Below are 26,311 nucleotides of genomic sequence, written 5' to 3'. Positions count from 1 at the left end.
ACTTTGTAAGGACATCGAGGCCAGAATGTTGACACATTCGTGTTATCGTCGGCAGCTAGGATCATCACTACCCTCAGCTTTAACAGCCTCGATGACTGCGTCAGGGTGTACCTAGACGCCGGGAAAGATTTGAACTAATTCAAAATTTCGAAATCATTATCTGAATTAGTACTGCCCTAAGAACTTTGAAACAGAAGCAGCTTCAGCTCTAGTTGGTTTTCTCTTTCTTGCTATCAAAGAACAAAACAAAAAGAAGCAAACCCGGCCCATTTGGCAGTCAATTGGAGGTGCTCCTGATTGCTAGTTACATTCCATTTCGTTCGTCTTTCCCTTTTCCACAAAGAATAATGGCATTTCCAATAGAGAAACTGCCAGATGGAGAAATGATGTTTGCATAACCTTATCGTGGCGAACGTTTGTACCATTCTACGGCGTCGCATTATCAAGGACGACGATCTTTTCACAATCAAAGCGACAAGGACCGTCGTCGTTACGAAACTTCAAGCGGCAACCCGCTGCCGCTGATGGAAATTGGCATCAGAGCGATGCCCTACCTTGCTCTGGCCTGGCCTGGCATCCAGCGAGACCGAGCAGAACAGTTTATTTTTTTTTTATTTGCCCGAGAATAGGTTTTTTTTTGACAGAGCTACTGACGACAAGGAAATCGTTTTCGCAAATATCACTGCTACTTTAAAACAGAGAAACAGCCCGACGCAATGAGCGGGAAGAAATGTAACTCGTGTCTGTATTTGGCTCAAACAAAATGGGTGGAAAAATGTTTTTTCCTAAGCGTTGATTTATTTTATATATATATATATATTATAAGTTATTAGTTATTATTATTAGTTTTCGATAACTCGTTTTTAGGTATAACTAAAGGTTTTTACAAAGATTTCTGAGCTACAAAAATTTAAATCAAGGGTAGGTTGAAATGCATACTCTTTTCTATTAAAATCTATTCAACATAAGGAAGTATGCATAAATAACGTAGGTTTTTTTTAGAATGTCTTTTGAAAAACTTATAAATTTTATGGCAGCACGGCAGTAGCTCAAATGCACTCCACAGCTTCGTCATCTAATGCTACTGAGCAAGATCGCGCCAAATCCCCTATGGTCGTATATCGACCATCTTTGATTTGAATGAAACTTTGCACACGTATTTGGCTTAGCAAACTGAGCATTTTTCACAGATGGAGAGATTTTTTACACCCATGAGTTACATTCTAAAAGGGCGTATGCCTTTTGGCATAGGTTTTATTCGAAGCATTGTAGCCCAGAAACCGTTTGTTGTATAGAAAAACTGTCTGAGAATGAGTTGTAGGGAATTAAAAATGCACCATAAAAAAATACACACTGTACAAATAAATTTTTTTTGACCAAAAAAAATTAAAAATAAACATTAAATTTTAATTTATAAAAAAAAAGAGTTGAATTTTTTTTTTATTTTTTTTTAAAAAAGCTTGACGTTAATACGCATCTTTTAAAAAGTCCAGGATGGAGAAATGAAAAATATTTTTTTTATGGTCGATTAATTTTTTTATAAAAATTCTAATTTAAACATTTTTCAAAATATTTGTATTCTGATGATTTTAAAAGATGCAGAGAGTCATTTTGAATCAAAAAGCTCTTGGTATTAAACATTCCAAAGGCATCGGTTTTCGAGTTATTTTGAATTTAAGCTCAAAAAATTATTAATATTTCGGAAAATACACGTTTTTCTTAATTTGTCCATGGTTCTCTAGCAAAAACCATACGTTCATTGGAATGCTTGATCAAAAATATACAATTCATTCTCTGACAACAAAACGATTGGATAAATAACTCAAGCGCTAAACCTTAGCCTACCTACACGTTCCCCCTTGCCGAATGTTTTATAAAAATATATGTTTGTCGTGCAACACTACCTACTTGTTTACTAATAATAACTGTTTGTAAAGTACGCAACCAATAACTGCTGGGTTACCTATAATATCTGTTTTCGTTTATAAATACGATTGCACTACTCCAGATGTGTTAGTAACAGTTTGCATTTTGTGAAGATGAATAAAGTGAAAATGGAATACACCAAGCCCAAATGCTGTAAACCCTTTCCTGATCATCGGTGCTCATCAAGCTTACGCAAATTAAACGAAAACGTTATCGCATAATTAAAAATATTGAACAGTCAAGCTCATTTTAATACGTCTTTATCAATTTGTGATTCGTGTAGTTATTGGAATGATAGTCAAGCCACCATTCATGCCTTCGTTGTTTACTATTCAGAATCTGGAACACTTACTGAATCAGAATCTCATGATACTGTTGCGGTTCAGGTGTTCATCACCAAATTAATGAGTTTTTTGAAAACAACAATAGAGTTGAAAAAAGCGATATTAATGTCTGATGGAGCTGCCTCACAATATAAAAATAGAAAAAACTTTGCAACAAAATAAAGCGTCGATGCAGAGTGGCATTTTTTTGCGACTTCTCATGGTAAAGGCCCATGCGATGCAATTGGTGGCATATTAAAACAAATGGCAGGAAATGCAAGTTTAGCTAAAGAACCTGAACATCCCATTACAAGCGCAAAAGAATTGTATGATTGGTCTAATCAGAAAAGTAATAAAAATTCATCAAAAATGTCATTTAGTTGGGTATCATATGAAGAATATGAACAAGGAGTAACAGAATATATTCAATATTTTCAATATTGCAATATTTCCAAAAAATCTATAATAATAGCTGCCACACAAAAGTATTACTCTTTTGTTCCGATTTCAGAAAATAAGATACAAACGAAGATGTTTCCAAAAGATGACCAATCATTTACTTATGATGTATATAAAATATAAAGTGAAACTAGTTCTGTAAAGTATCTATGTCATAAAAAATATGTTCTCAAGATAATAAAACTCGAAAATAAATATTTGATTCTTATATATATTTATATCACTTAGAACATATAACTCTTTTCTTGAGAACCGTTCGCCCAATCGTTTTGTTGTCAAAGAATGAACTGTATATTTTTGATCAAGCATTTTATTGAACGTATGGTTTTTGCTGGAGAACCATGGACAATTTAAGAAAAACGTGTATTTTCCTAAATAATTATAATTTTTCGAGCTTAAATTAAATATAACTCGAAAACCAATGCCTTTAGAATGTTTACTACCAAGAGCTTATTGATTTAAAATGACTTTCTGCATCTTTTAAAATCATCAGAATACAAATATTTTGAAAAATGTTTGAATTAGAATTTTTATAAAAAAATTAATCTACCATAAAAAAAATATTTTTCATTTCTCCATCCTAGACTATTTTTTAAAAGTTGCGTATTAACGTCAAGCTTCTTTAAAAAAAAAATTCAACTCTTTTTTTTATAAATTAAAATTTAATGTTTGTTTTTATTATTTTTTGGTCAAAAAAAAATTTATTTGTACAGTGTATATTTTTTATGGTGCATTTTTAATTCCCTACAACTCATTCTCAGACAGTTTTTCTATACAACAAACGGTTTCTGGGCTACAATGCTTCGAATAAAACCTATGCCAAAAGGCATACGCCCTTTTAGAATGTAACTCATGGGTGTAAAAAATCTCTCCACCTGTGAAAAATGCTCAGTTTGCTAAGCCAAATACGTGTGCAAAGTTTCATTCAAATCAAAAATGGTCGATTAAATTTTCGCGTATTTCCAGGCGATTTGAAATGATTCTGCTCTACTGTCAAAAACATAAACAAAATCGCTCCGCCTGCAACTTAAAGTTCTGATTGTGTTTCCTAAGAGAGATCATTAAAGGTGATTAGTAGAGAGTGTAAATCTATTAGGTATTTTCAATGTTTAATTAAAATAATTTTTTGTTCCCAAAAAGGGGGATGTAAACGGTAGTTAACATCTCGTAGCAAAGCTATCACTAGAAGAGGAGCCTGCACCAACCAACAAAAGTTTTTACTGCATCAAAAAGTGTGAATCTACAAGTCGTGCCGAAACCAACAATGAAATGTAAAAAATGGATGAAAAATCGGATACTAGAGTGGAAAAAGAGAGATTGCCAGTGCAACTACTACGTCGTCGTATAACACGTACGTATTTCTATAAACGGGATTTCAATTTTTCCTCTTTTCAGCCATAATTGCAGCTTGCAATTGTAAAGATATCTGCGATTTTATGAATGACCTCGCGGAAGCCAACACAACTGTCTTAAATTTGATTCTTCACGTCCTCTTGAAAACTTGATACTTTCTTGATACTATTTCAAGACGAAGAAAAACATTAAACACAAGTTTTAATGTAGTTGTGAAGATTAGTTTAAATTAGTGTAAAGATTAGTTCAATGATGGCAATTTCGGTCACGGGTTTTATAAAAACACGTTTTACTATGTCAAAGCCGACGTTTTAAGGATATATTTTCTCATTCTCAGGGCGAAAACGAAATTTTTGAGTGTTATCCACCTGCGAATCGAACTGAAAATCAAGAAAAACAGGTTAGGCCATGTTAGTGATTGGAATAAGAAAATTTATCGAACAATCTAATGCGATGGTTTGAAAAAAAAACCATTTAAAACATGCCGAATAATAAATAACTTCTCTAAGATCCACGTAAAAAATACATAATTTTCTAAATGCCCCAGAAAACCGCATGAATTCCGAAATCCACGTTAAAACCGTCTTCAGGTATGATGATCTTGAAATAAGATTTTTTGCATTATTTCTAAAAAAATTAATATTTGTGAAAATTCATATTTTTTATATGCCATAATACAATTAAGGTATACCATAATACGTTCTGTCTGTAGGTATACCATAATACGTCTATCTGTCTGTCTGTCTGTCTGTCTGTCTGTCTGTCTGTCTGTCTGTCTGTCTGTCTGTCTGTCTGTCTGTCTGTCTGTCTGTCTGTCTGTCTGTCTGTCTGTCTGTCTGTCTGTCTGTCTGTCTGTCTGTCTGTCTGTCTGTCTGTCTGTCTGTCTGTCTGTCTGTCTGTCTGTCTGTCTGTCTGTCTGTCTGTCTGTCTGTCTGTCTGTCTGTCTGTCTGTCTGTCTGTCTGTCTGTCTGTCTGTCTGTCTGTCTGTCTGTCTGTCTGTCTGTCTGTCTGTCTGTCTGTCTGTCTGTCTGTCTGTCTGTCTGTCTGTCTGTCTGTCTGTCTGTCTGTCTGTCTGTCTGTCTGTCTGTCTGTCTGTCTGTCTGTCTGTCTGTCTGTCTGTCTGTCTGTCTGTCTGTCTGTCTGTCTGTCTGTCTGTCTGTCTGTCTGTCTGTCTGTCTGTCTGTCTGTCTGTCTGTCTGTCTGTCTGTCTGTCTGTCTGTCTGTCTGTCTGTCTGTCTGTCTGTCTGTCTGTCTGTCTGTCTGTCTGTCTGTCTGTCTGTCTGTCTGTCTGTCTGTCTGTCTGTCTGTCTGTCTGTCTGTCTGTCTGTCTGTCTGTCTGTCTGTCTGTCTGTCTGTCTGTCTGTCTGTCTGTCTGTCTGTCTGTCTGTCTGTCTGTCTGTCTGTCTGTCTGTCTGTCTGTCTGTCTGTCTGTCTGTCTGTCTGTCTGTCTGTCTGTCTGTCTGTCTGTCTGTCTGTCTGTCTGTCTGTCTGTCTGTCTGTCTGTCTGTCTGTCTGTCTGTCTGTCTGTCTGTCTGTCTGTCTGTCTGTCTGTCTGTCTGTCTGTCTGTCTGTCTGTCTGTCTGTCTGTCTGTCTGTCTGTCTGTCTGTCTGTCTGTCTGTCTGTCTGTCTGTCTGTCTGTCTGTCTGTCTGTCTGTCTGTCTGTCTGTCTGTCTGTCTGTCTGTCTGTCTGTCTGTCTGTCTGTCTGTCTGTCTGTCTGTCTGTCTGTCTGTCTGTCTGTCTGTCTGTCTGTCTGTCTGTCTGTCTGTCTGTCTGTCTGTCTGTCTGTCTGTCTGTCTGTCTGTCTGTCTGTCTGTCTGTCTGTCTGAAAAAAGTATTGTGTGAAGTATTGTGTGAAAAAGCCGTATTTCCCTTGAATTTTTTTATAAAAAAAAATTCGGTCAATAACTGAAATTTGCACTACAGAGTAAAATTCATGACGAAAATTTACATATAATAAGATCCTTGATATCTTCTCGGGGGGCTGAGGTATTGAATTTTTTAAGTGATGGAAAACTAAGCATTTTTACAAATATGTCAAATAACTTTTTCATTTTGGGAGATAAATAAACACCATGTTCAGAAAAAGAAGTATTTTTGAATGGCTGAAAACTTAGAAGTAGGTAAAGAGAAGGAAAAAATTGGATCGAAAATCGGGTTTTTCTAGTGTAATATGTAGAAGATACAAACATGATGTCTTCGGCAAAGTCTCTTGTTTTAAAATAACCCACAATTTTGTCTAAGGCACCTGGCGTCTATCTCAATCTAATTGAAGAGTAAATTTTCTCTCACACTCTTCAGTGGATTGATCACTCAGTTTTATACATTAAAAGATTCATTTTTGAATATCCTGAAACTTCTTCGAACATACGTTATAGCTATTTTAACATTTGAATCACTATTTAAATAATCGCACTATAACGACAAAATAAAACTCTGCGCAATGGAAATACTGAGCTTGAGTGGCATATTTGTAGAAATGCTCAATTTACCATTACATGTAAAAATGCCAATATCTCACCTCCCTGGTAAGATATCGAGGATCTTTTTTATGTAAATTTTCGTCATGAATTTCGCTTTGCAGTAAAGTTTCAGTTTTTCACTGATTTTTTCAATGTGTTTTGAAGGGCTTTATTTTAATCTGTGGGTCAAATAACTGAATGCGATGCAGCGCTAAACCATGCATAATATTCGAAAATAATTCTGCAAAAATAAAAAAGTATACGAAAATATGTTGAAATCGGTCTAAATTCCAAAAAGTGCAAAAAGGGGGGGGGATAGAGCTTGAAAAACCTTTTTTCAGAAATCACGTCGTGTTGAAATGTAACCTATATCTTATTCACCATGCTGTAAGAGGCCATATAAAATCTCAAGGTCAATCTGTGGAAACAGTTTGGAATTCCCATGCTTTTAATTTCAAAATCTATTAAATAAGTGTAAAGAATGGGCGGGACGAAGTTTGTATTTATACAAATTTCTTACATACTGAAACTTTTCAAGTTTACTCAACATCTGCAGAAACTTGACAGATTCTGCTGTTTAGTATTACAGAAAACCATTGTTTTGTAACAGGAAGAATGTGTTAATGGTCTTAAGTAGTGAGACATCTAAAAAGTTTCACTGAATAAATATGATGTTCCGTTACCGGATTATGACGTTATCTACTAAGCTATATAAAAATCGTTTTAGTCCATTTGAATCGCAATAACAATAGGCAACATTTTAATCCACTCTGAGGATACCCACTATTGTGTACGTTCATGCTCTATCATAAAAGTTGCTTAGCTAAGCAAACCACCATCTAATAATAATAATATTCACGAATTAAACGCGTCATTTTCGCTTTCAAATGCGGATGTCTGACGGTTTATAATTCGATGTTAATGATAGCATCATTTGGAAACTCGTTTTTGTTCGCAATAATTGTATCGTGGGACCCAAGTCAAATGCTTCCAAGGTCAATGTCACTAATCGGCTTACTTCATCTTAGCGTCAACAATTGCCATAGCTGCTGACACTACCCCAAAGTTCTAGGCTGTACAAAAACACTACTTTTGACGCACTTATCGCTTGTCTGCTTGCTTGCTTACTTACGCTAACTGGCTGAGGGCATTTTCTCACGTAACAATAGAGCCCGCGCAAAAGATAAGTAAATCACCCAAAGGCGACTGATCAATCACTAGAAGCTCCTCTCCCTACTAAGTTGACAATTGGCCATAAATTTTCCATCTCATCACGTTCCTCTGCGACTCAAACCCTAGCTAGCAGCAACAACATCCCATCAACCTGTGGCAAACCTTGGCAATGTGTAGCGGGCGAGGCTATTTGAAGATCAAATGCTGATTTATTCGTTCGTAGACGCCACGATGGCTGCCCTGCCCAGCTGGGTGCGTTTGTCTCTGTTGGAGGCGTTAGAAAAAGGGGTCGCCACTAGTGGCGTCTTGTCTTGTAATCACGCAACTTCCGATTTCAACAAAGGTGACACCTCGCGACCCGGTATTTTGCAGATTGTGATCTAACAGAGCGGAATTGAATGTAATTAGGCTTTTGTTTTGCAATTGTGCTGAATTTGCTAATATATTGGGATGAGCGAAAACATGCATCCGGCAGAACAATTGGAATAAAAATATGTATTATAAGATTTACATTTTTCTCATGTTTTGTTTTCGGAGTAACTGTTTCATTACATTTTCAACCCCTAAAACAGGTCCCCTCTTTTCTGAATTTATTTTTATATCTATATCTTCTTTTCTGCCTATCCTTTTTTTAAATCATCTCATCCTACGACTCAAAGTTGACCTTCGCAATCCAATCTGTCTTTTTTTGCATCTTGACCGTGAAAATCGTGATTAGGGCAAATAAACGGCGCAAAACGATGTTCTCGCAGATAACCTCGGACCCATTTATGTTACGGCATTAGGTTCGTCTGCCTTTGTCGTAGATTGCCTCGCATGCGATGAGAGAAGTAAGGTACCCGCTGCCTGAGAGAAGTCTGGTATCACTCAAACCAGAGGCGGAGGCCGCGGAAACATGCAATTCGATTAAGGTAATTTTGTATCTCGCGATCGCGCCAGTCGGGGTTCGTTACTTGATGCGACCGGAGAATCGTTAGTCATTTCTGTTTGCCTTTGACGCGTGTGTCCGGGGCGGGTTCGAAAAATGAAGAAGTTCTTGGGAGTTGTAGTGGTTTTTTGCGCATCATTCGTGTATACGGTGGATTCGGTGAATCCCTCCGCGAAAGTGGACCTGACCGAAGCCGAAGATCTAAATAACAACGATAACGGATTTGTGAGTGTGTTCAAAAATTATCCAAAAATTCAAGTGACGGTTGATACCTCAAAGTTGAAACGTGTTGCTACTCCTGAAAATGAAGAAAGCAGCTCTGGCAGTTCGGGTAGTTCCGGTTCGGAGTCGGCAGAACAACGCACGGTGGGAGTTCGCACCGATATTACGATCGAAATTTCCGAAGAATCAGCGAATGAAACTAACAATGTCGATGTGAAAGTGGACAGTAGGCGCAAGAACGGAACCGAACCTGGGAGGGGCGGTAAGGGACAGGACGAAGACGATGACAACGCGAGTGTGCCCGTGTTTAATGGAATGAATGGTATTCCGACCAGGGAAAAACCCTCGAAACCAACCATTTCGAATCACATTAACGGTGATAGGCCTAGACCGGGAGTGTCGCTGAACGAAAGACCTCCGTTTATGCATACCCCGGATGAACATAAATCGGGAGGTCCCTACGACGGATGGAATCGTTACCAACCAGTGATGGGCGTGTGGACCACGGAGCGGCCGTACCTTAGAAGGATTGATTATGATTACAGAGGTATGTGTTTGCTGTGCAGCGGTTGGCCATTCCAGATATACAATCACGGTGCTCCTATAGACCGTTATTATTAAAAAAAATGCACTAATGGATCTGAGCACACCATTCGATTCGTTATGACGTCCTGAGTCTCTGGTCAAAATTCCGAAATCGTCGTACGGTACATTTTTTAATACCGTAAACTGGGGTGACTTTGATCACTCTACTCATTATTTCTTGAATTTGTAATAAAAAGGCGCTCATATAGCTTAGGATTTGTCGTAATCTTCACTCATTGTGTTTAGATATGTGTAGATTATAACTATTCATGCATTTCCTGCTATTTAAAAAGTGTTTTTCATGCCAAAATATGAATTGAAAATTAACTGGATTTTGAGCGATTCTCATTGCCTAGAAACAATCGGTTCAAGCAAAGCAAAGCAAAAAGCAAAGCAAAGCCTTGGTGCTTCATTCCGATTTGGAACTCGACCTTCTGTTTATTATACACAGACTTCGCAGCCAACTGTTAAGTGTACAGGACAATTGCGGGGCCAGCGCTACGATCCTACTAACACTAACAGTCTCTCCCGAGCCGAGACTCGAACCTACGACAACTGGCTTGTTAGGCCAGCATCGTACCTCGAGACCAGCTGGAAGTCGGTTCAAGCAGATACAAAACAACAAGCTGCGATGAGTAAAGTTTTTTAATTTTGTTCCTAGATTAGTTCTCAAGACAAAAAAGATTTTTATTATTGTTTTGGTAAACTTTTCCTCAAAGCAATGTTGAGTCCTAATAATCTCAACAGCGTATACGTCACGTAACATGCTACTTTGGAATATTGGATAAGTCATATTCTACGTGGACTAGTTTTTGGTGATTTGAGACCCCTTTCCTCTCCGTGGACAATCGTTCATATATGTTCTAAAAATTTTATATGAATCTTGGACACTCGTCAACATAAACTGTTCACGTTGAACGGCCTCCAAATTGCTTCACATGTCGTTTGAGGTCGTTTGAGACTGTTCAAATTTGTTTAAGCAGCAAAGTTTCAAAGCAGCAAAGCAAATGATGTTTGATGAAAATTTTCTAGAGCATATCTAAAAACAGCAGAATTATCGCTTAACTATTGAAGTAGTAACTGAATCTTGCTCAATGCATATCAGTACTCGTGAACTCGTGATCTTGCTTCGAAAGTTATTTTTAAAGATTTACAAACGAAAATCAAACATAGCGAAATGAAAATTTTATGAGAGAAGTTGAACAACTAAAACCATATTCCAAACCTTTCTGGAAGCTTTCGACGAGAAACCTTCAAAACTCATTCCAGTCCTCAAAGATGGTGACCACATATTTCTTACGAATAAACAAAAAGCTCAAAAACTTGCTCAGCAGTTCGAGAGTATTCATAATTTCAATTTGAAAGTAATGAGTCCTATTAAAAATAAATTTTCACAAAAGTATGATCAGATCACCACTCAAGAATTTCTTCCTGAAGAGGTACTAGAAACAAACTTGAATAAAATACGAACTATTATCAAGAATTTCAAAAACATGAAAGCACCAGGAAATGATGGGATTTTTTATATCCTCCTAAAAAGACTTCGAGAATTTTTAACATATGCTTTGAATTAGCATATTTTCCCTCAAAATAGAAAAATGCCAAAGTCACTCCAATTTTAAAACCTGAAAAAAATCCAGCTGAAGCATCAAGTTATCGTCCAATTAGTTTACTCTCTTCTATAAGCAAACTTTTTGAAAAAATGATTCTTAATAGAATGATGACACACATCAATGAAAACTCAATTTTTGCAAATGAGCTTCGTCATGACGTTATGGTTTTTTGAGAGTATAATCTCGCTTCTATACTGTAACCTTATACGTTTGAGTCATAGATATTATAAAGAATATGTTATAATTTTTGTGCTCCGTATGGCAGTACATTTTTGTCATTTGTTTAGGCTTTAATAAAACAAGACAATTTATAAAACACGCCGTTTCATTCTTTTCATTTATTGTGTGTATTGCATGTCAAAAATCCACTGTTTCAAAAAATCCCTCCTCTTGCTGCCTCAATACTGACATTTTTCAATTCCAAATTGATTATTTTTAAGAGTGTTTTCAATTCCACCACGGAGTCGAAATTTGGGTTCACTTGTGATATAAAAGTACTTATGACAGTTTATCCAAGGCGAATTAAGGGGCTGGCATTTAGTTCTAAATTTAGTAATTACAGTAATTTCAAGAATTCTGGATTATATAAACTTGAAAACCAGGTAGTAACATAATAATTAAGAGAACTCTCAAAAAAAGTAACATAAACTAAATGAGTTTTAGAGTTTATTTTTTTGTTGTTACCTGTTATGGTTTGTTCAAAAAATTCTGCTCTTCACATGACCACATTATTTCGATCATAATTTTAGAAGACATTTTGTAACCATACAATATTTTGGTTAGTGCGTTCTAGCACAGGAAACATTGCAAATTGTTTTAGTGTTACAAGGTACACCCCTTCTCAAAATTGGTTTTTTGTCTATCACTTATTCTGTGATTGTCGAAACAATAAATTCTACAAAGTTGTGAGGGAAGGTTAGCTGAATAAATAAAAACATTTTGAATTGTTTCACCATTACAGACAAAATTATAGACAAAAAAAACTGATTTAAAGGAGGGGTGTCACCAGCGTTGCCACTAAGTTTTGAATAAAATCTGACAAAACAAAAATAAATAGTCTGGCAAAAATCTGTCACTCATTTTTGGATAAAATTCCTGGCAGAATTGAAAGTGATGACCTTTTTGCCTTTCTCCTAGAAAGGTATAGCAATCACTGGAAAAACCAAAGGTATAGAAGTGCTCCAAAGGGTCGAATCTCGTATATCAATCGACTTAGTTTGACGAGCTGAGCATTTTCTGTATGTGTGTGTGTGCGTATGTGTGTGTGTGTATGTGTGTGTATGTAACGCTCTCCCAATCTCACTCAATTTTCTCAGAGATGGCTGGACCGATCTTCATGAAATTAATTGCAAATGAGAGGTCCAGTTGCCTCATATGACCCTATTGAATTTCATTGCAATCGGATTTTTAGTTTAGAGGTTATGTTTAAAAATGTGAAAATCACGAAACATCATTATCTCAGAAACTACTCAACCGATTTGAACAAAATTGGTTTAAAATGAACGAGCTGCTTAAAAACCCTTAACTTTTGAGTTTCATGAAGATTGAACGTGTGGTTCAGAAGTTACTTAAGGAAACGTGTTCTGGAGAGTGCTTAATCTCACTCATGTTTCTCAGAGATGGCTGGACCGATTTCCACAAAATCAGTGTCATTTGGAAGGTCTAATTACCCCATAAGATCCTATTGATTTTTTTTGCAATCGGACTATTACTTTGCCTGTTATGTTTAAAAATGTGAAATCCAGCTTTGAAAAAAAAATAATCCGAAGACTATTTAAACTCACTCACTTTTCTCAGAGATGGCTGAAACGATTTCCACGAAATTGGTGTCAAATGAAAGGTCTAGCTGCCTCATGAACCCTATTGAATTTCTATGTAATCGGTCTCTTACTTTGTCTGTAATGTATCAAAATATAAAAATCACGAAACTTCATTATCTCAGAAAGGACACAACCGATTTGAACAATATTGGTATCAAATGAACGGGCTATTTGAAGGGTAATTGATAAATTTTATAGAGATTAAACACGTGGTTCAAAAATTGTGAAAAGAAACATGTTCCGGTGACTTTTCAAATTCACTCGTTTTCCCAAAAATGGCTGGACTAAATTCAACAATCTTAGTGTCAAATGAAAAGTTTGGCTTTCCTATAGGTTCTCCCGGGTTGTCTCTCAAACTCACAAGTAAGAAATTTCATAGCAATTTGATATGTGGCTCAAAAGTTATGAAAAGAAACGAAATTCTAAGACTTAAAAACTGTAACTGCTTTGATCAAAACATATGGCCTCAACAAAATTTAAATTTGGTATTGTGCTATTCGTACGTTCCCGGTATTGCTCGTGATTGAAGTGTACGAAATTCAAAGTCATTTCTTTTATTTCGCTATTTCTTCAGCAATATTTTACTCCTAATTAATATTTTTTTCAACTTTTTGCCTTTCTCCTAGAAAGGTATAGCAATTGCAAAACCGAAGATATGAAAGTGCTCCAAAGGGCCGAATGGCATATATCACTCGACTCAGTTCGACGAGCTCAGCATTTTCTGTATGTATGTGTGTGTGTGTATGTGCAGATTTTTATTTTCGCTCACTTTTCTCAGAGATGGCTGGACCGATTTTAATCAAATTATATGCAAATTAAAGTTCTAGTTGCCCCATATGACCCTATTAAATTTCTTTGTAATTGAATTTTTATTTTAGAGGTTATGTTTAAAAATGTAAAAATCACAAAACATCAATATCTCAGAAACCACACAACCGATTTCAATAAAATTGGTATCAAATGAACGGGCTATCTTAAAAACCCTTAACTTTTGAATTTTATACAGATTGAACATGTGGTTCAAAAGTCATGAAAAGAAACATCTTCTGAAGACTGTTTAATTTCACTCAAGTTTCTCAGAGATGGCTGGACCGATTTCCACAAAATCAGTGTCATATGAAAGGTCTAGTTACCCCATAAGACCCTATTGATTTTTTTGCAATCGGACTATCACTTTGCCTGTTATGTTTAAAAATGTGAACCTAACTATGAAAAGAAACATATTCCGAAGAGTACATAAACTCACTCACTTTTCTCAGAGATGGCTGAACCGATTTTCACGAAATTAGTGTCAAATGAAAGGTCTAGCTGACTCATAAAACCTTATTGAATTTTACTGCAATCGAACTGTAACTTCGTCTGTAATGTATCGAATTGTGAAAATCACGAAATTTCATTATCTCAGAAAGTACACAACCGATTTGATCAATAGTATTATCAGATGAACGGGCTAGTTAAGGGTTAACTGATGAATTATGAATTAACACGTGGTTTCAAAGTTTGGCTGCCCTATACGTTCCCATTCCATTTGATTATAATCGAATCATTATGTATTAAATTGTTAATAAAACAACGAATTTCTATTATCTCATAGATTACACGACTTATTTGAACATAACTAGTGTCATACGAACGAGTCATCTCTGAAACTTACAAATAACAAGCTTCATAACAATTTGATATGTGGTTCAAAAGTTATGGAAAATAAGGAAATTCAAAGGCTGTTTGAAACTATACCTGCTTTGATCAATATATGTGGCCACAACATAATTTAAATGTGGTATCGTACCAATTGAATGTTCCCGGTATCGCTCGTGATTGAATTGTTCGAAATTAAGAGTCATTTCTTTTATTTCGCTATTTCTTGAGCATTTACATTACGTCAAATTTCATATTTTATACTTCTATTACAACATCATTATTTTAGAACCCAAAAAGTGAATACACATTTATTGGATTGAAGCGTTCATGTAAATCTATTTTTACAAATTATAAGTTTGAATGAGAAAGGCTGGGTCTGACCGCTAGGTGGATTAATTTAGGTTTTTTTTTGCTCTCGCCGGGTGTAGGGAAGTAAAGAACAGGCACGGCCCATCTCGCAGTAATGACCTTTTTGCGAGACCACACGGATGAAATCTGGCAAATATCTGGCTCATTTACAAATATCTGGCAGATTCTGAGGTTTATCTGTTTGTCTGGCGCGCAAACAGAAATCTGGCAAAATCCAGATTTATCTGGCACAATGGCAACGCTGGGTGTCACTAAAAAATCGATGTTGTCGTGTCCAAAGTACAACGTACGTACTTAGTCTCTTTTAAATTTATCCACAACTTTCGAACTCCAATATCTTGATAGATAGTTTGAATGTGTTGTTGTCGACAAAATCTATGAATCGTGGTAGACAAATATTTAATTAAATTAGATGTTCCAGCAATAACGGATACGAAGCACAGTAAGGACATATTTTCAAATATTTTGAGCAGTAAAACATTAAAGAATTCGATGAGACCAATTTGCGTGGTCCTACATCAGTAATGCGGTCGGGTCTCAGATACAACCTACTACTTTTTTCAACATATCACAAAAATAACGAATTTGGATGTTGGTAGAACCGGGGCAGATTTTTTCGTGAGGTCCTCTTTCCTTAAAACATTTAGAGGTAAGATCATTGCAAATTGTGAAATAACTTCACGCATCACTGCACAGTGGTTCGCCCATAGGCCTAAAATAGAAAAAAAGTTTTTTTTTGTTTTCTGGTTATTATTGGTTTAATGGATCGGTAATAAACCTGAGAATGCAGAGAAGCTGTTTTTGTTGGCCGATTTTATGAACAGTCTTCTCTTGAGCACGAGATAAGGGAAGGTGTTTGACACTTGCAAAATAAATTTGAGCAGACTTGTTTTTTTACATTGTGTACATATCCGCTGTAGAACAAATTCAATTGCTTTATTTGTTTGCTTTCATCATAAGACTTCAGAAAACAGGTTTGTTTCGCTATTGCGGTGTTGTTTGGATAGGTATGTGCTAACCTGTAATCATAATTAGTCGTAAGAGGGAACGTAGTAATAAAGTCAGAGAGCACCACTCATACTTAAATTCATGTAAACTTTCAAATGTGTTCCGCGCGAGATACTGTCACCAAATTACCACCAAACGAAGGATTTAGGACCTAGAAATGATTTGTTAAAGATTCCAGCTGCATATATTTGCATCTTAGTCGATGACAAGCGGCTAAAGATGGTTACTTTTTCGTTTGAATTTCATACTTTTTACATAGTTTTGCAGAAGGGTTGTGGTACATTCAGCTCAAATTCACTAATTTGTTGATAGACATTTGTCTTCATTCGAATTTTTATATTTGATGTTGAATTACGGGTGGTTCCTGAGAAAATAACAAATTTGTTCGAAGTTATTCCAGGAAAATAACGTAAAAGAAGAAAAATCAAACTTTAATCGTTTTGAGGGTTCGCTTAACGAAACCAAATTGTGCTTAAATTTTGCATAAGAACTTTTTTCGAAAAGCAAAACTTTTGAAAGCTGCTGTGAAAGATATTATGTGAATTCTCGTGTCGGGAAGCTAGGGGCATTTGCCCTGTTTGCCTCCCCCTTAAATCCAGCCCTGCACATAGGAATGTAATTATTAGGGTTTGCAATCTAGGGAACTATTTTCCGGGAGATACCTTATAAACAGATATTTTGATTCCCGGCATCCCGGGATTCTCGAGTTCCAGATAAAAACTAAAACTAAATTCCCTATCAAACACGAAACTGATGTCATCAGAGTGTATAGCAGCACTAAAGTGGGCATTACAAAAAGCAAATATTTGCCTGAAATGACGGTCAATATTTGCTTGCCGAGTAATAATTAAGCAAACAACACAGTGCAACAATTTTTTTGCCTTGGCTTCTATGTATGATTTTTTCATGTATTTTGAAGCAAAATCAAATTTCCCCCGAGTTTGAACACATTTCACCTTAAGGGGCAACCTTGGCGCCATTTTGAATTTTTAGAAATCGGAAATTTTCAATGTTTTTTCGACGCCATTTTTTAAAGCCCAAGATCAAACTTCTAGGAGTTTGTCCACGTATTATCATTTTCTTACCCATCTTTAAAAAAAAAAAAAAACAAATTTTAAATCGGACAAAAACTGAGCTCAAAACGGTGATTCTACGAAAACGGTTTTGGCGTGGTTTTAGTATATTTCATAAAGCGAAATAATATCGCACGGTGTTCCCACAGACCGTTATTATAAAAAAATGCACTAAAGAATCTGACTACACCATTCGATTCGTTGTGACGTCCAGATCCTCTGGTCAAAATTTCAAAATCATCGTACGGTACATTTTTGAGTAATGCCCTTTTGAAGGTCGTAAAGTACGAAAAAGGGATATTAAAACGATGAAATACTTATTGTAAAGCACGTTTTTCAGCCACAATTTTATGAAACAACTTCCAAAACAGTTTCTACACATTCCAAGTATTATATTTCGAGACATTTACAATTGGTGGAAAGATTTATTTGAAAATCCCACAGTGCACAGTGGTCTAAATTCGAAAAATAGTGATCGTTCTAGATTTGACTATGAAAAATTGATTTTATGTACTCAATGTCTTCAGCGAAATTATTTCACAGAGCAACGCCTTACTTTTGGTGTTTTTGGTTTTTCGACCAATCCACCTAACAGTTAGATAAAAAAAATATTTTTTCTAATTTTCAATATACCGGATTGCTTCCTTCAGTAAAATTGTGGAAAATTTTAAAAGAAAAACAATTGCTGAATACTGCGATGTCCTATCTGTACGTTGAACACGACAAAATAGAGTTTTTTGTGGAACACCCCTTCTTTAAAATCAGTTTTTTCTCTATAAATTTTCTGTGATTGTCAAAACATTTTTCATAGTCAAATCTAGAACGATTACGATTTTTCGAATTTAGACCACTGTGCACTGTGGGATTTTTAAATAAATCCTCCCAGCAATTGTAAATGTCTCGAATTATAATACTTGGAATGTGTAGAAACTGTTTTGGAAGTTGTTTCATAAAATTGTGGCTGAAAATTGTGGCATTCTGGCAACACTGTTGTTGTTTATTTCGCTGCATTTGTGCTAAGTTTAATTTTTTTATAATTCATAGTGTATTTCTATTTGGTTTACTATTAGACTGTGATAAACCGCTTAATAAAGTTATACAGTGCTAAGCTAACGTGAAGTTCACCCGAAAAAAACTCTAAGTGCTCGTAATTTCGATAATCTTTGCGCGCTGAATAGTGCCGGTACTCCCATTAAGTTGAACAATGGAGTTTGTTTGTGACAAGTGCGCTAAACCGACAAAGGATACCGACTATATCAAGTGCCAAGGCTTTTGCGACACGGTGGCTCATTTTAAATGTGCTGGGCTTAATAATCAGCACTTTGCGAAACTGAAGGCTTCCAACGAAAACATCTTGTGGTTTTGTGACGGATGTTTGAAGCTGATAAAATTTGCTACTTTCCGCCCTACTATTGCCGCTCTTGGCAATACAATCGCTGACTTAATCAAGCAGACAGATGCAATTAATGAACTGAAAGCTGAGATACGCAAGGAAGGAGTGAAAGCTACCAGTCTTGCAGATAAAACTGAATATACTCCCCGAGGTTCACGCAATATGTGGCCAGCGGTTTACCGTCCGACACAAAAACGTCGCCGTGAAGAACAGCCTATTTCTAACCGAGACATCGTAGCTGGAACGAACACTAGTCTTTCGACAACAATTGTGACAGTTCCTGTAGCAGAAAAAAAGTTCTGGATTTATTTATCTAGGATTCATCCGGACGTTACCGTCGATAAAATTCAAACAATAATCAAAGAATGTAAACAGTGCGACGAGCCAGCCGATGTCGTCAGATTGGTCAAACGAGATGTTGATGTGAAATCACTTCAATTTGTTTCCTTCAAAGTGGGCATTGATCCAAAGCACAAAACAATAGCAATGACGCCAAGCACTTGGCCAGCCGGAATTTTATTTAGAGAATTCGAAGATAACGGATCAAAAAACGGACTTGGTGTGACATCAGCAACCCCAATGGTTACACCAGTTGTTCCCTAAATGAAACAGCTTTACTTCTGGTGGAGCCAGCTGCCCGGCGCACAACTTGCTCAGCCTGCCAACCTGACCCGATTTTTGGATGCTCTGATAAATTAGATGTAGAAGACAATTACCGTAGATGTACCATAACCAATTCAGGGCTTTTTAATGCGGATGGCGAAGGTGTTTCCACCCTCGTCGAAGGCGAGTATCTCTGTGATAACTTAGACTATGCAGCAACACCACCTGCACAAAATTTCCAGATAGATGATCCCTGATATGTTCCTGACAGTCAGCAACGGGTAGCATTAGCGACTACGCGAGCAGCATTATCATCATTGATTTTGAATAACTCAAAGCGTTTCAATGAGGACGGCGAGGTTGTTTACCCCCTCGTCGAAGGCGAGTATTTTCAAAATAGTATGACCGCACAACATGCTCGGATTGTATCGCACTTCCAGGGTATGGCCAGACACCGCACGGATTCTGTTGAGGATACTCGATCGAAGGAGACAGTTAATCTCTACTTTCAAAATGTACGGGGACTTCGAACAAAGATCGATGAAATACTGTTATCTGTCAGTAGCTGTGAATATGATGCTATTATGTTAGTCGAAACCAATCTCACTGACAGTATCACATCTGAACAACTTTTTGGTGATGACTATATAGTTTACCGTACTGAACGGTGTTTAAAAAACAGTAAAAAAAGATCTGGCGGTGGAGTACGATCGCTGTCCATCGCAAACACGCTTCATCATGCATTGACAGCGCAGAGGAATATGAAACTATTATTGTTCGAATCGCTTTGGTGGAGTTGGACTTATTCCTGGTTGCAGGATACATTCCCCCCGATGTTTGCAACAATGCTGCTTTTGTACAAAACTTTGCAGAGTCTATTCGCAAACCGTTAGAATGCGCTAAGATTGATGATAACATCCTTGTTTGTGGTGATTTCAATCAAGCAAATATCGCGTGGAAAATGACTGAAGCCTATGCTGTGGTAACAAACCAAGACGGTATCAGTAGTGCTAGTGCTGCTTTACTAGATTGCATGGCAACGATGAACTTGCATCAGTATAATATTATCAGCAATCCTTGGGGAAATATTCTCGATCTCGCTTTCTGTAACCTGGAGCAGTGTACCGTTGTTGAAGCAGCTGTTCCTCTCGTCAAGATAGATGCCCCGCACCCACCGCTTGATATAACCCTAAAAGGTGTGAGTGGCATTCCGTTATGCTCGTGTGACGATACACCTCGATTAGATTTTAAGCGCATTGATTTCAATGCCTTGAAAGTGTTTTTAGCTGCGTACAACTGGAACAGTGTGTTTAGTAGGGCTGATGTCGACGATGCTGTATCCAGGTTTGTGGAGGTGCTGCTACAATGGTTGAATTCAAATGTTCCTGTCCAGCGAAAACCAAGAAAACCGCCGTGGGGTAATCGTTCTTTGCAAGTACTAAAGCGGGAAATGAAAGCATGTCAGCGTCACTATCGCAAAATTCGCACCCCGCTCTCTAGATGCAGTTTTAAGCAAGCAAGTCAACTGTACCGTAGATTGAATACTCGCTTATATAAACAGTACGTTACCAACACGCAAAATAATCTGCGGCGAAACCCGAAGAGTTTTTGGCAGTTTGTTAGAACAAAGCGAAGGAATAATAATGGAATACCAGCGAAAGTTTTTCTAGATGATAAATCCACTATGGACCCATTGATTAAATGTGAATTGTTTGCTGATCATTTTTCTGCTGTTTTCAATACAACTACTGCTACTACTGATGAAGCTGCACTCGCTGCTTCCGATATCCCAATAAACATGATTTCGGCTGACGTCCCTGAGATAACCGAGGAAGCTCTTCTAAAGGCGGCGAAAAGGTTGAAAACCTCCAATGCTCCAGGACCTGATGGTATCCCTGCTGTCGTATTCAAAAAATGCATCAGTGAGCTTGCTAATCCACTAGTAAAAATATTTAATTGGTCTTTACGACAAGGCAAATTCCCAGCTCTTTGGAAAAACTCGCATATTGCTCCGATTCACAAAAAAGGAAACAGACAAGATATTCGTAATTATCGAGGTATAACATCACTAAGCGCCTGCTCGAAATTATTCGAAATGATTCTAAGTGATCATCTGCTGTTTCACACAAAAAGCATCATCTCTAGTGATCAACACGGTTTTTATCCTTGTCGTTCTGTGACAACTAATTTGCTTTGTTTCACTTCGGACTGTATCGCTCATGTTGAAAACGGGAAGCAGGTCGATGCTGTATACACAGACTTGAAGGCTGCGTTTGATAAAATTGATCATCGAATATTACTCGAAAAACTCGCTAGAATGGGTGTCTCCGACGACCTGGTTAAATGGTTGCAATCGTACCTAAATGATAGAAGCCTGAGTGTCAAACTTGGATCCTGCATATCCCGACGATTTACAAATATCTCCGGCGTTTCTCAAGGGAGTAATCTTGGACCGCTCCTTTTCGTTTTGTATATAAATGATGTTGCATCCCGTCTTGGAAGAGGATGTAAACTGTTTTATGCTGACGATCTAAAGATATATATGGTCATTGACAAATTTTCCGACTGCCAAAGACTGCAAGATCTGTTGGATATTTTTGAAGATTGGTGTCAAAAAAACCTAATGACTATAAGTGTCCAGAAATGTGCTGTAATTTCATTCCATCGATGTAGTTATCCCATAAAAGCCACTTATACAATCGGACGTACACCTCTTGCTCGTGTCAATGAAATTAACGACCTTGGGGTACTACTTGATGATAAATTGACTTTTGGCCCGCATCGAGCCAATATTATTGACCGTTCAAGTCGTCAGCTAGGATTTCTTATGAAGGTGTCTAAAGATTTCACTGATATCCATTGGGTGATATCGCTATATTCGGCGTTAGTAAGATCGATTGTGGAGTCGTCAGCTGTAGTGTGGGCACCATACCAGACAACTTGGATTGATAGGATTGAGAGACTGCAGAAGCGTTTTGTCCGTTTCGCACTTCGTAGACTGCCTTGGACAGACAGGCTGAACCTTCCTCCTTATGAACACCGTTGTGATCTGTTAGGGATTGCTTCTCTGGAACGTAGAAGAAAAATTCAGCAGGCAATGGTTGCTGCTAAAGTTATTCTAGGTGAAATCGACTGCCCGACTCTTCTAAGCAAGTTTTCTCTGAATGCTCCTGGTCGAATTCAACGCAGATCACTGGATGAAATGTTTATAACGCCGTTCCATCGCTCTGTCTTTGGTTACTTTGAACCAATCTCCAGAATAATCCGTATCTTCAACAAAACTAGTCAACTGTTTGATTTTGGATGTACCTCGAATGTTTATAAACAGAAACTGCTATCAGCTAGACTTTTTTAATATCTGTTAAATTTAAGTAATTTAATTTTTTTTTATTCATTAAGACTATAACTTGTCAGATGAATTATAATAAATAATAATAATAATAAAAAAACGTGCTTCACATTGATTATTTCGTCGTTTTAATATCCCTTTTTTGTACTTTACGACCATCAAAAGGGCACTCAAAAATGTACTGTACGATGATTTTGAAATTTTGACCAGAGATTCTGGACGTCATAACGAATCGAATGGTGTACTCAGATTCTTTGGTGCATTTTTTTTATAATAACGGTCTGTGGAAGCACCGTGATCGAGTATGTAGGAGCATTATTTAAAGCGCTAATATTGAAAAGTGGTAGTCAAATCATAGCTTATATTGAGTAAAAAAGTCTCAGAAATCGATTGGTAGGTGTCTGATCCACGTAAAATGTCAGCAACAAGTCAGTTTTGCCCCAATTCCCCTACAATACTAAAATAGGTTTATCACAACGTTAGTTAAACTTATTTGAAATCTGTTTAAAGTAATATCAAGAGTGTAAGCGATACTCAAGGATACAATAACAATTTGTCTTTACGTGATTCTCTCTCTTTTGCGAGGGGGTAATAATAACTTTAATTCGAATTAATAATGAAAGTAAAAATGATTTTTTGTTACTTTCCATTGAGAAACTTCATTTGAGTTCTCATTTGTGCAAAAAAAATTTTTTTTTTCATTCCTGAAATGTGCGAATGCCGCACGAAAGCTACAATGAGGAAGGTATGTTAGAACGTAGTCTACGTTTTGTTGGAGACCGAGTATACCTCTGTATCCTTACAAAGACCACGGAAGGGAATTTTTGCTAGTGGGGTGGGTTTTTCATCAGGACTTTGAAAAGTGGTATGACCATGATTTAATTGGGTTAATTTTTAACAATTAAGATATGATCATGTACATATAATGAGTTATTTAAAAAAATGAGTTATAAAACAAAATAAGAAGTATTATGACATGTAAAGAAGATTGCGGTTGACTGCTTTCCATTGTTGAACTTTTCATATTTTTAATGAAGAAAACGCAAAAAAAAAGAAGAACGAATCGCAAAACATATGGAAGGCGCCCGTTATATTGTGTTCCCAGAACAAGTGATGATTTTTTTTTTTTGAGACTAATTCATGACATATCAATATGCTCCTTTCTTCGGCTGTAAACATGCATTGAAATAAGTTATTACAACAACATTGCAGCAGAGACGTGTCCCTCTTTTCTACATTCATTCCCCGCATAATGTCATCCAAACAGATCATCCACAAGTTTACATAAAAAGTGGTAAAATCGGAACAGAGATGCGACGATTTACAGATTGAGCGAGATAGAATCGACCCTACACGTCAGTAGACCATTTTGTGAGACGTTTCATGAATAAAACTTCAACAGAAAACATGGAATAGCAAATACCGCGTATCCTACCCTACAAGTTCGTAAAATGGTCTATACACGTTTGACGGTATATGTACGGAGAACGTCACTTATGACTGGTGTAATGTCCACGGTCCATACAAAATTTTTAGAGTTTATATGGGCAGTTGTCCACGGAGGTGGAGGGGGGTTCAAAATCGTTAAAAAACTGTTCACGTGGAAAGTGGATAGTCCCTAAGCAAACGCATAGAGAATGTATGATGGAGATCGAAAAAACAGCAACAAAAGAACGATATTGAAATCCACACACGCAACATATTCCTACACTTTCAGTGCGGCGTACGATAAGGCGTTGAAAATTTTTAACTGGGTATATGCTCGAATATCAACATATAACACAATCGAAACAATAATTTGTACTTATCTAACTGAATCCATCGAAATTGTTGCATATTCGAGCGCCTCTACAACCTGCAGGAAAAAATTACAATCTTGAGAAAGTGCTGGAAATTTCTAATCAATTTCCAGTTTTATGAAATTTCTGCTAATCATTTAACCATACACTGCACACCCATAAAAGCATAACAGTCCCATATGACTTTTAGGCAAATTTTAGTTTATGCTGTCAATGTATCTAAATTTTTCCAAATTTCCGTATGCCTTAATGAAATTTGAAAGTTTGTTCTGGAAAATACTGGAAAAATACCAAACCTTGCCTGTTCCATATTGAAAATAAAGGCATATGAGTCCCATCCTAAGTATATATTCAATTGTCTTTTAAAAACAACATTTCACATTTGTTATCAGTTAAAAGAAAAGTGTTCACATACAAATATCATTGACTGAAATAAATTAAAACACAGTTCATGTTTGCAAGGTTCAATTAAAAATAGGGTAGAGACATTGAAACTGAATAAAACCTATGAGTACTTTCGAAGAAACTCGAAAGTTGAAGTGAAGTTTGTTCTGGAAACTATTTCCACAAATTCTTCTTTGCATCTGGGATGAGTAGAAAAAAAAGTGTTCGGGAGTAAGGCCTTACGGTCTACAACAATTTCTTGTGGACTCTTAGAAAATTTCACAGTAGACTCTATGTCGAACGAGCTTTCGTCTATCAGCTGTAGTTGCTTTCTGGTAAATAACATGCACCGGTTCATGCTGCTCTCCGTTAAAACCAAATCGCTATATTGCAATTCTATGGTCCAAAAATAATGGATTAAAATAAGCTGTCTACATGATAGACACAAAAGGAAATAATAATAATTGCCTTGGCCGTCTCACAATGCGCGGAGACTGATATGCTTTAATTTTTTCGTATATAGAGAAAAAAATAAAGGCAAACGAGTCCCATAATTTATTTCCAAGCCTGGAATTCATGCAAAAGTTCTTATAACTCATGGAAATACATAATGCTTCACCTCATGAACATATAGTTGAACAAAACATAATTTTAGTTAAATCATAATTATCTGCTATAAATTCAAGATTAGAACTTCATTTACAATTTTCTCAACTGTGAGCATTTCCATATGCGACTCTTACGCTTTTACAGTATTCAGAAATTTATATATTAGATATTTTCTACAGTTGAAAATAATGAATTTGAGGATGCACAGCCACGAAAAAATTTACAAGTAAGGATTATTTTTTTATATATTTATATTTTTTATTTTTCACCATTTCAATATTTTATGAAAATTTGTTTTCCGTCGTACCTACAAAGCTTATAGAACACATATCTGCAAAAACTTGAAAATGGCATGAGGAAATTGTCATTAGGGATTCTTTTTCCTGTAAAAGTATCTATGTACAATGTATGAACGACTTGTAAAATATCGTCAATAAAAACAAGATATTTTGAGAAAAATGTTTCTGATTGTAAGGAAAAAAAATGTTTTCGCGGGAAAAGAGCTAGCAAAAATATCTGGCTCTAGATACTCAATTTCTCTTTGAACTACTCTCTCTAAATCATTTCAAAATGCTTTTTTTCTATGAGATTAATCAAACACTCAGTAAAATGGATATCAAAAGATTAGAATGACTGTCATGATGTTACTACGCAAGCTTCGTCACTTAGTTCGTGTACAATTTTTGCAATTTGCGAATTGCGAGAGTTTTTTTTCATGTAATTTAACGCAAAAACAAGCACAGATTCAATCGACCAGTAAAATGGTAAAGCAATCACTGTTCTTTTTCTTCACAGGTAATCCCATCTTCGTGAAGAGCTACATTCCGTACCATGTGGGCCGACACGATGATTCCAGCGGGGTCGGATGGAAACCGTGCTATTGTAGTGCTTATCAACCATGGGACCGTGCCCCATCGAATCCGGTGTTGCCGACACCACGCCGAAAGGTACAGGACAAAGTAGACGTGCCCCACAAGCAGCACCGGGATTGATATGCTTTTGATTTATGACGCACTGTACATACTTTAAAATGTTTCTTTTTTCATTTCAAGCCTCTGTGAAAATTTAAAGTTTAAGTTTAAGCTTTATATATTCGATAAAATATATCCGAATTCCAAAGTATTCTGTGTAGTTCGATTCAACTCGTATACTCATATGTGAATTTGCTACTGTGTTTCTCCCCATGCTAATTTTGAATGAAACAGATCCAATTGGTTGAC

At 36.6% G+C, this 26,311-nt stretch overlaps 1 protein-coding gene across 1 annotated transcript; it reads left to right on the top strand.

Annotated features, from left to right (window-relative positions):
* Positions 1–8,553: 8,553 nt before the first annotated feature.
* LOC129729335 (uncharacterized) lies at positions 8,554–26,167 on the top strand. The gene is made up of 2 exons (XM_055687847.1): positions 8,554–9,392; positions 25,887–26,167. Exons 1-2 carry the CDS (start codon positions 8,720–8,722, stop codon positions 26,081–26,083), a joined length of 870 nt encoding a protein of 289 aa, XP_055543822.1. The 5' UTR covers positions 8,554–8,719; the 3' UTR covers positions 26,084–26,167.
* Positions 26,168–26,311: the final 144 nt, after the last annotated feature.

Source organism: Wyeomyia smithii, chromosome 3 (genome assembly GCF_029784165.1).
Source record: "Wyeomyia smithii strain HCP4-BCI-WySm-NY-G18 chromosome 3, ASM2978416v1, whole genome shotgun sequence".
NCBI lineage: Eukaryota > Metazoa > Arthropoda > Insecta > Diptera > Culicidae > Wyeomyia > Wyeomyia smithii.
Note: the sequence above shows the minus strand (reverse complement) of the source record. Positions and strands in the feature narration are given on the sequence as shown.

Excerpts from the sequence above, each read along its gene's own strand:
- LOC129729335 (XM_055687847.1), top strand. The coding sequence starts at position 8,720 with ATGAAGAAGTTCTTGGGAGTTGTAGTGGTTTTTTGCGCATCATTCGTG. Across the intron at positions 9,393-25,886 it reads GATTGATTATGATTACAGAG|GTAATCCCATCTTCGTGAAG; the intron begins GTATGTGTTTGC and ends TTTTCTTCACAG.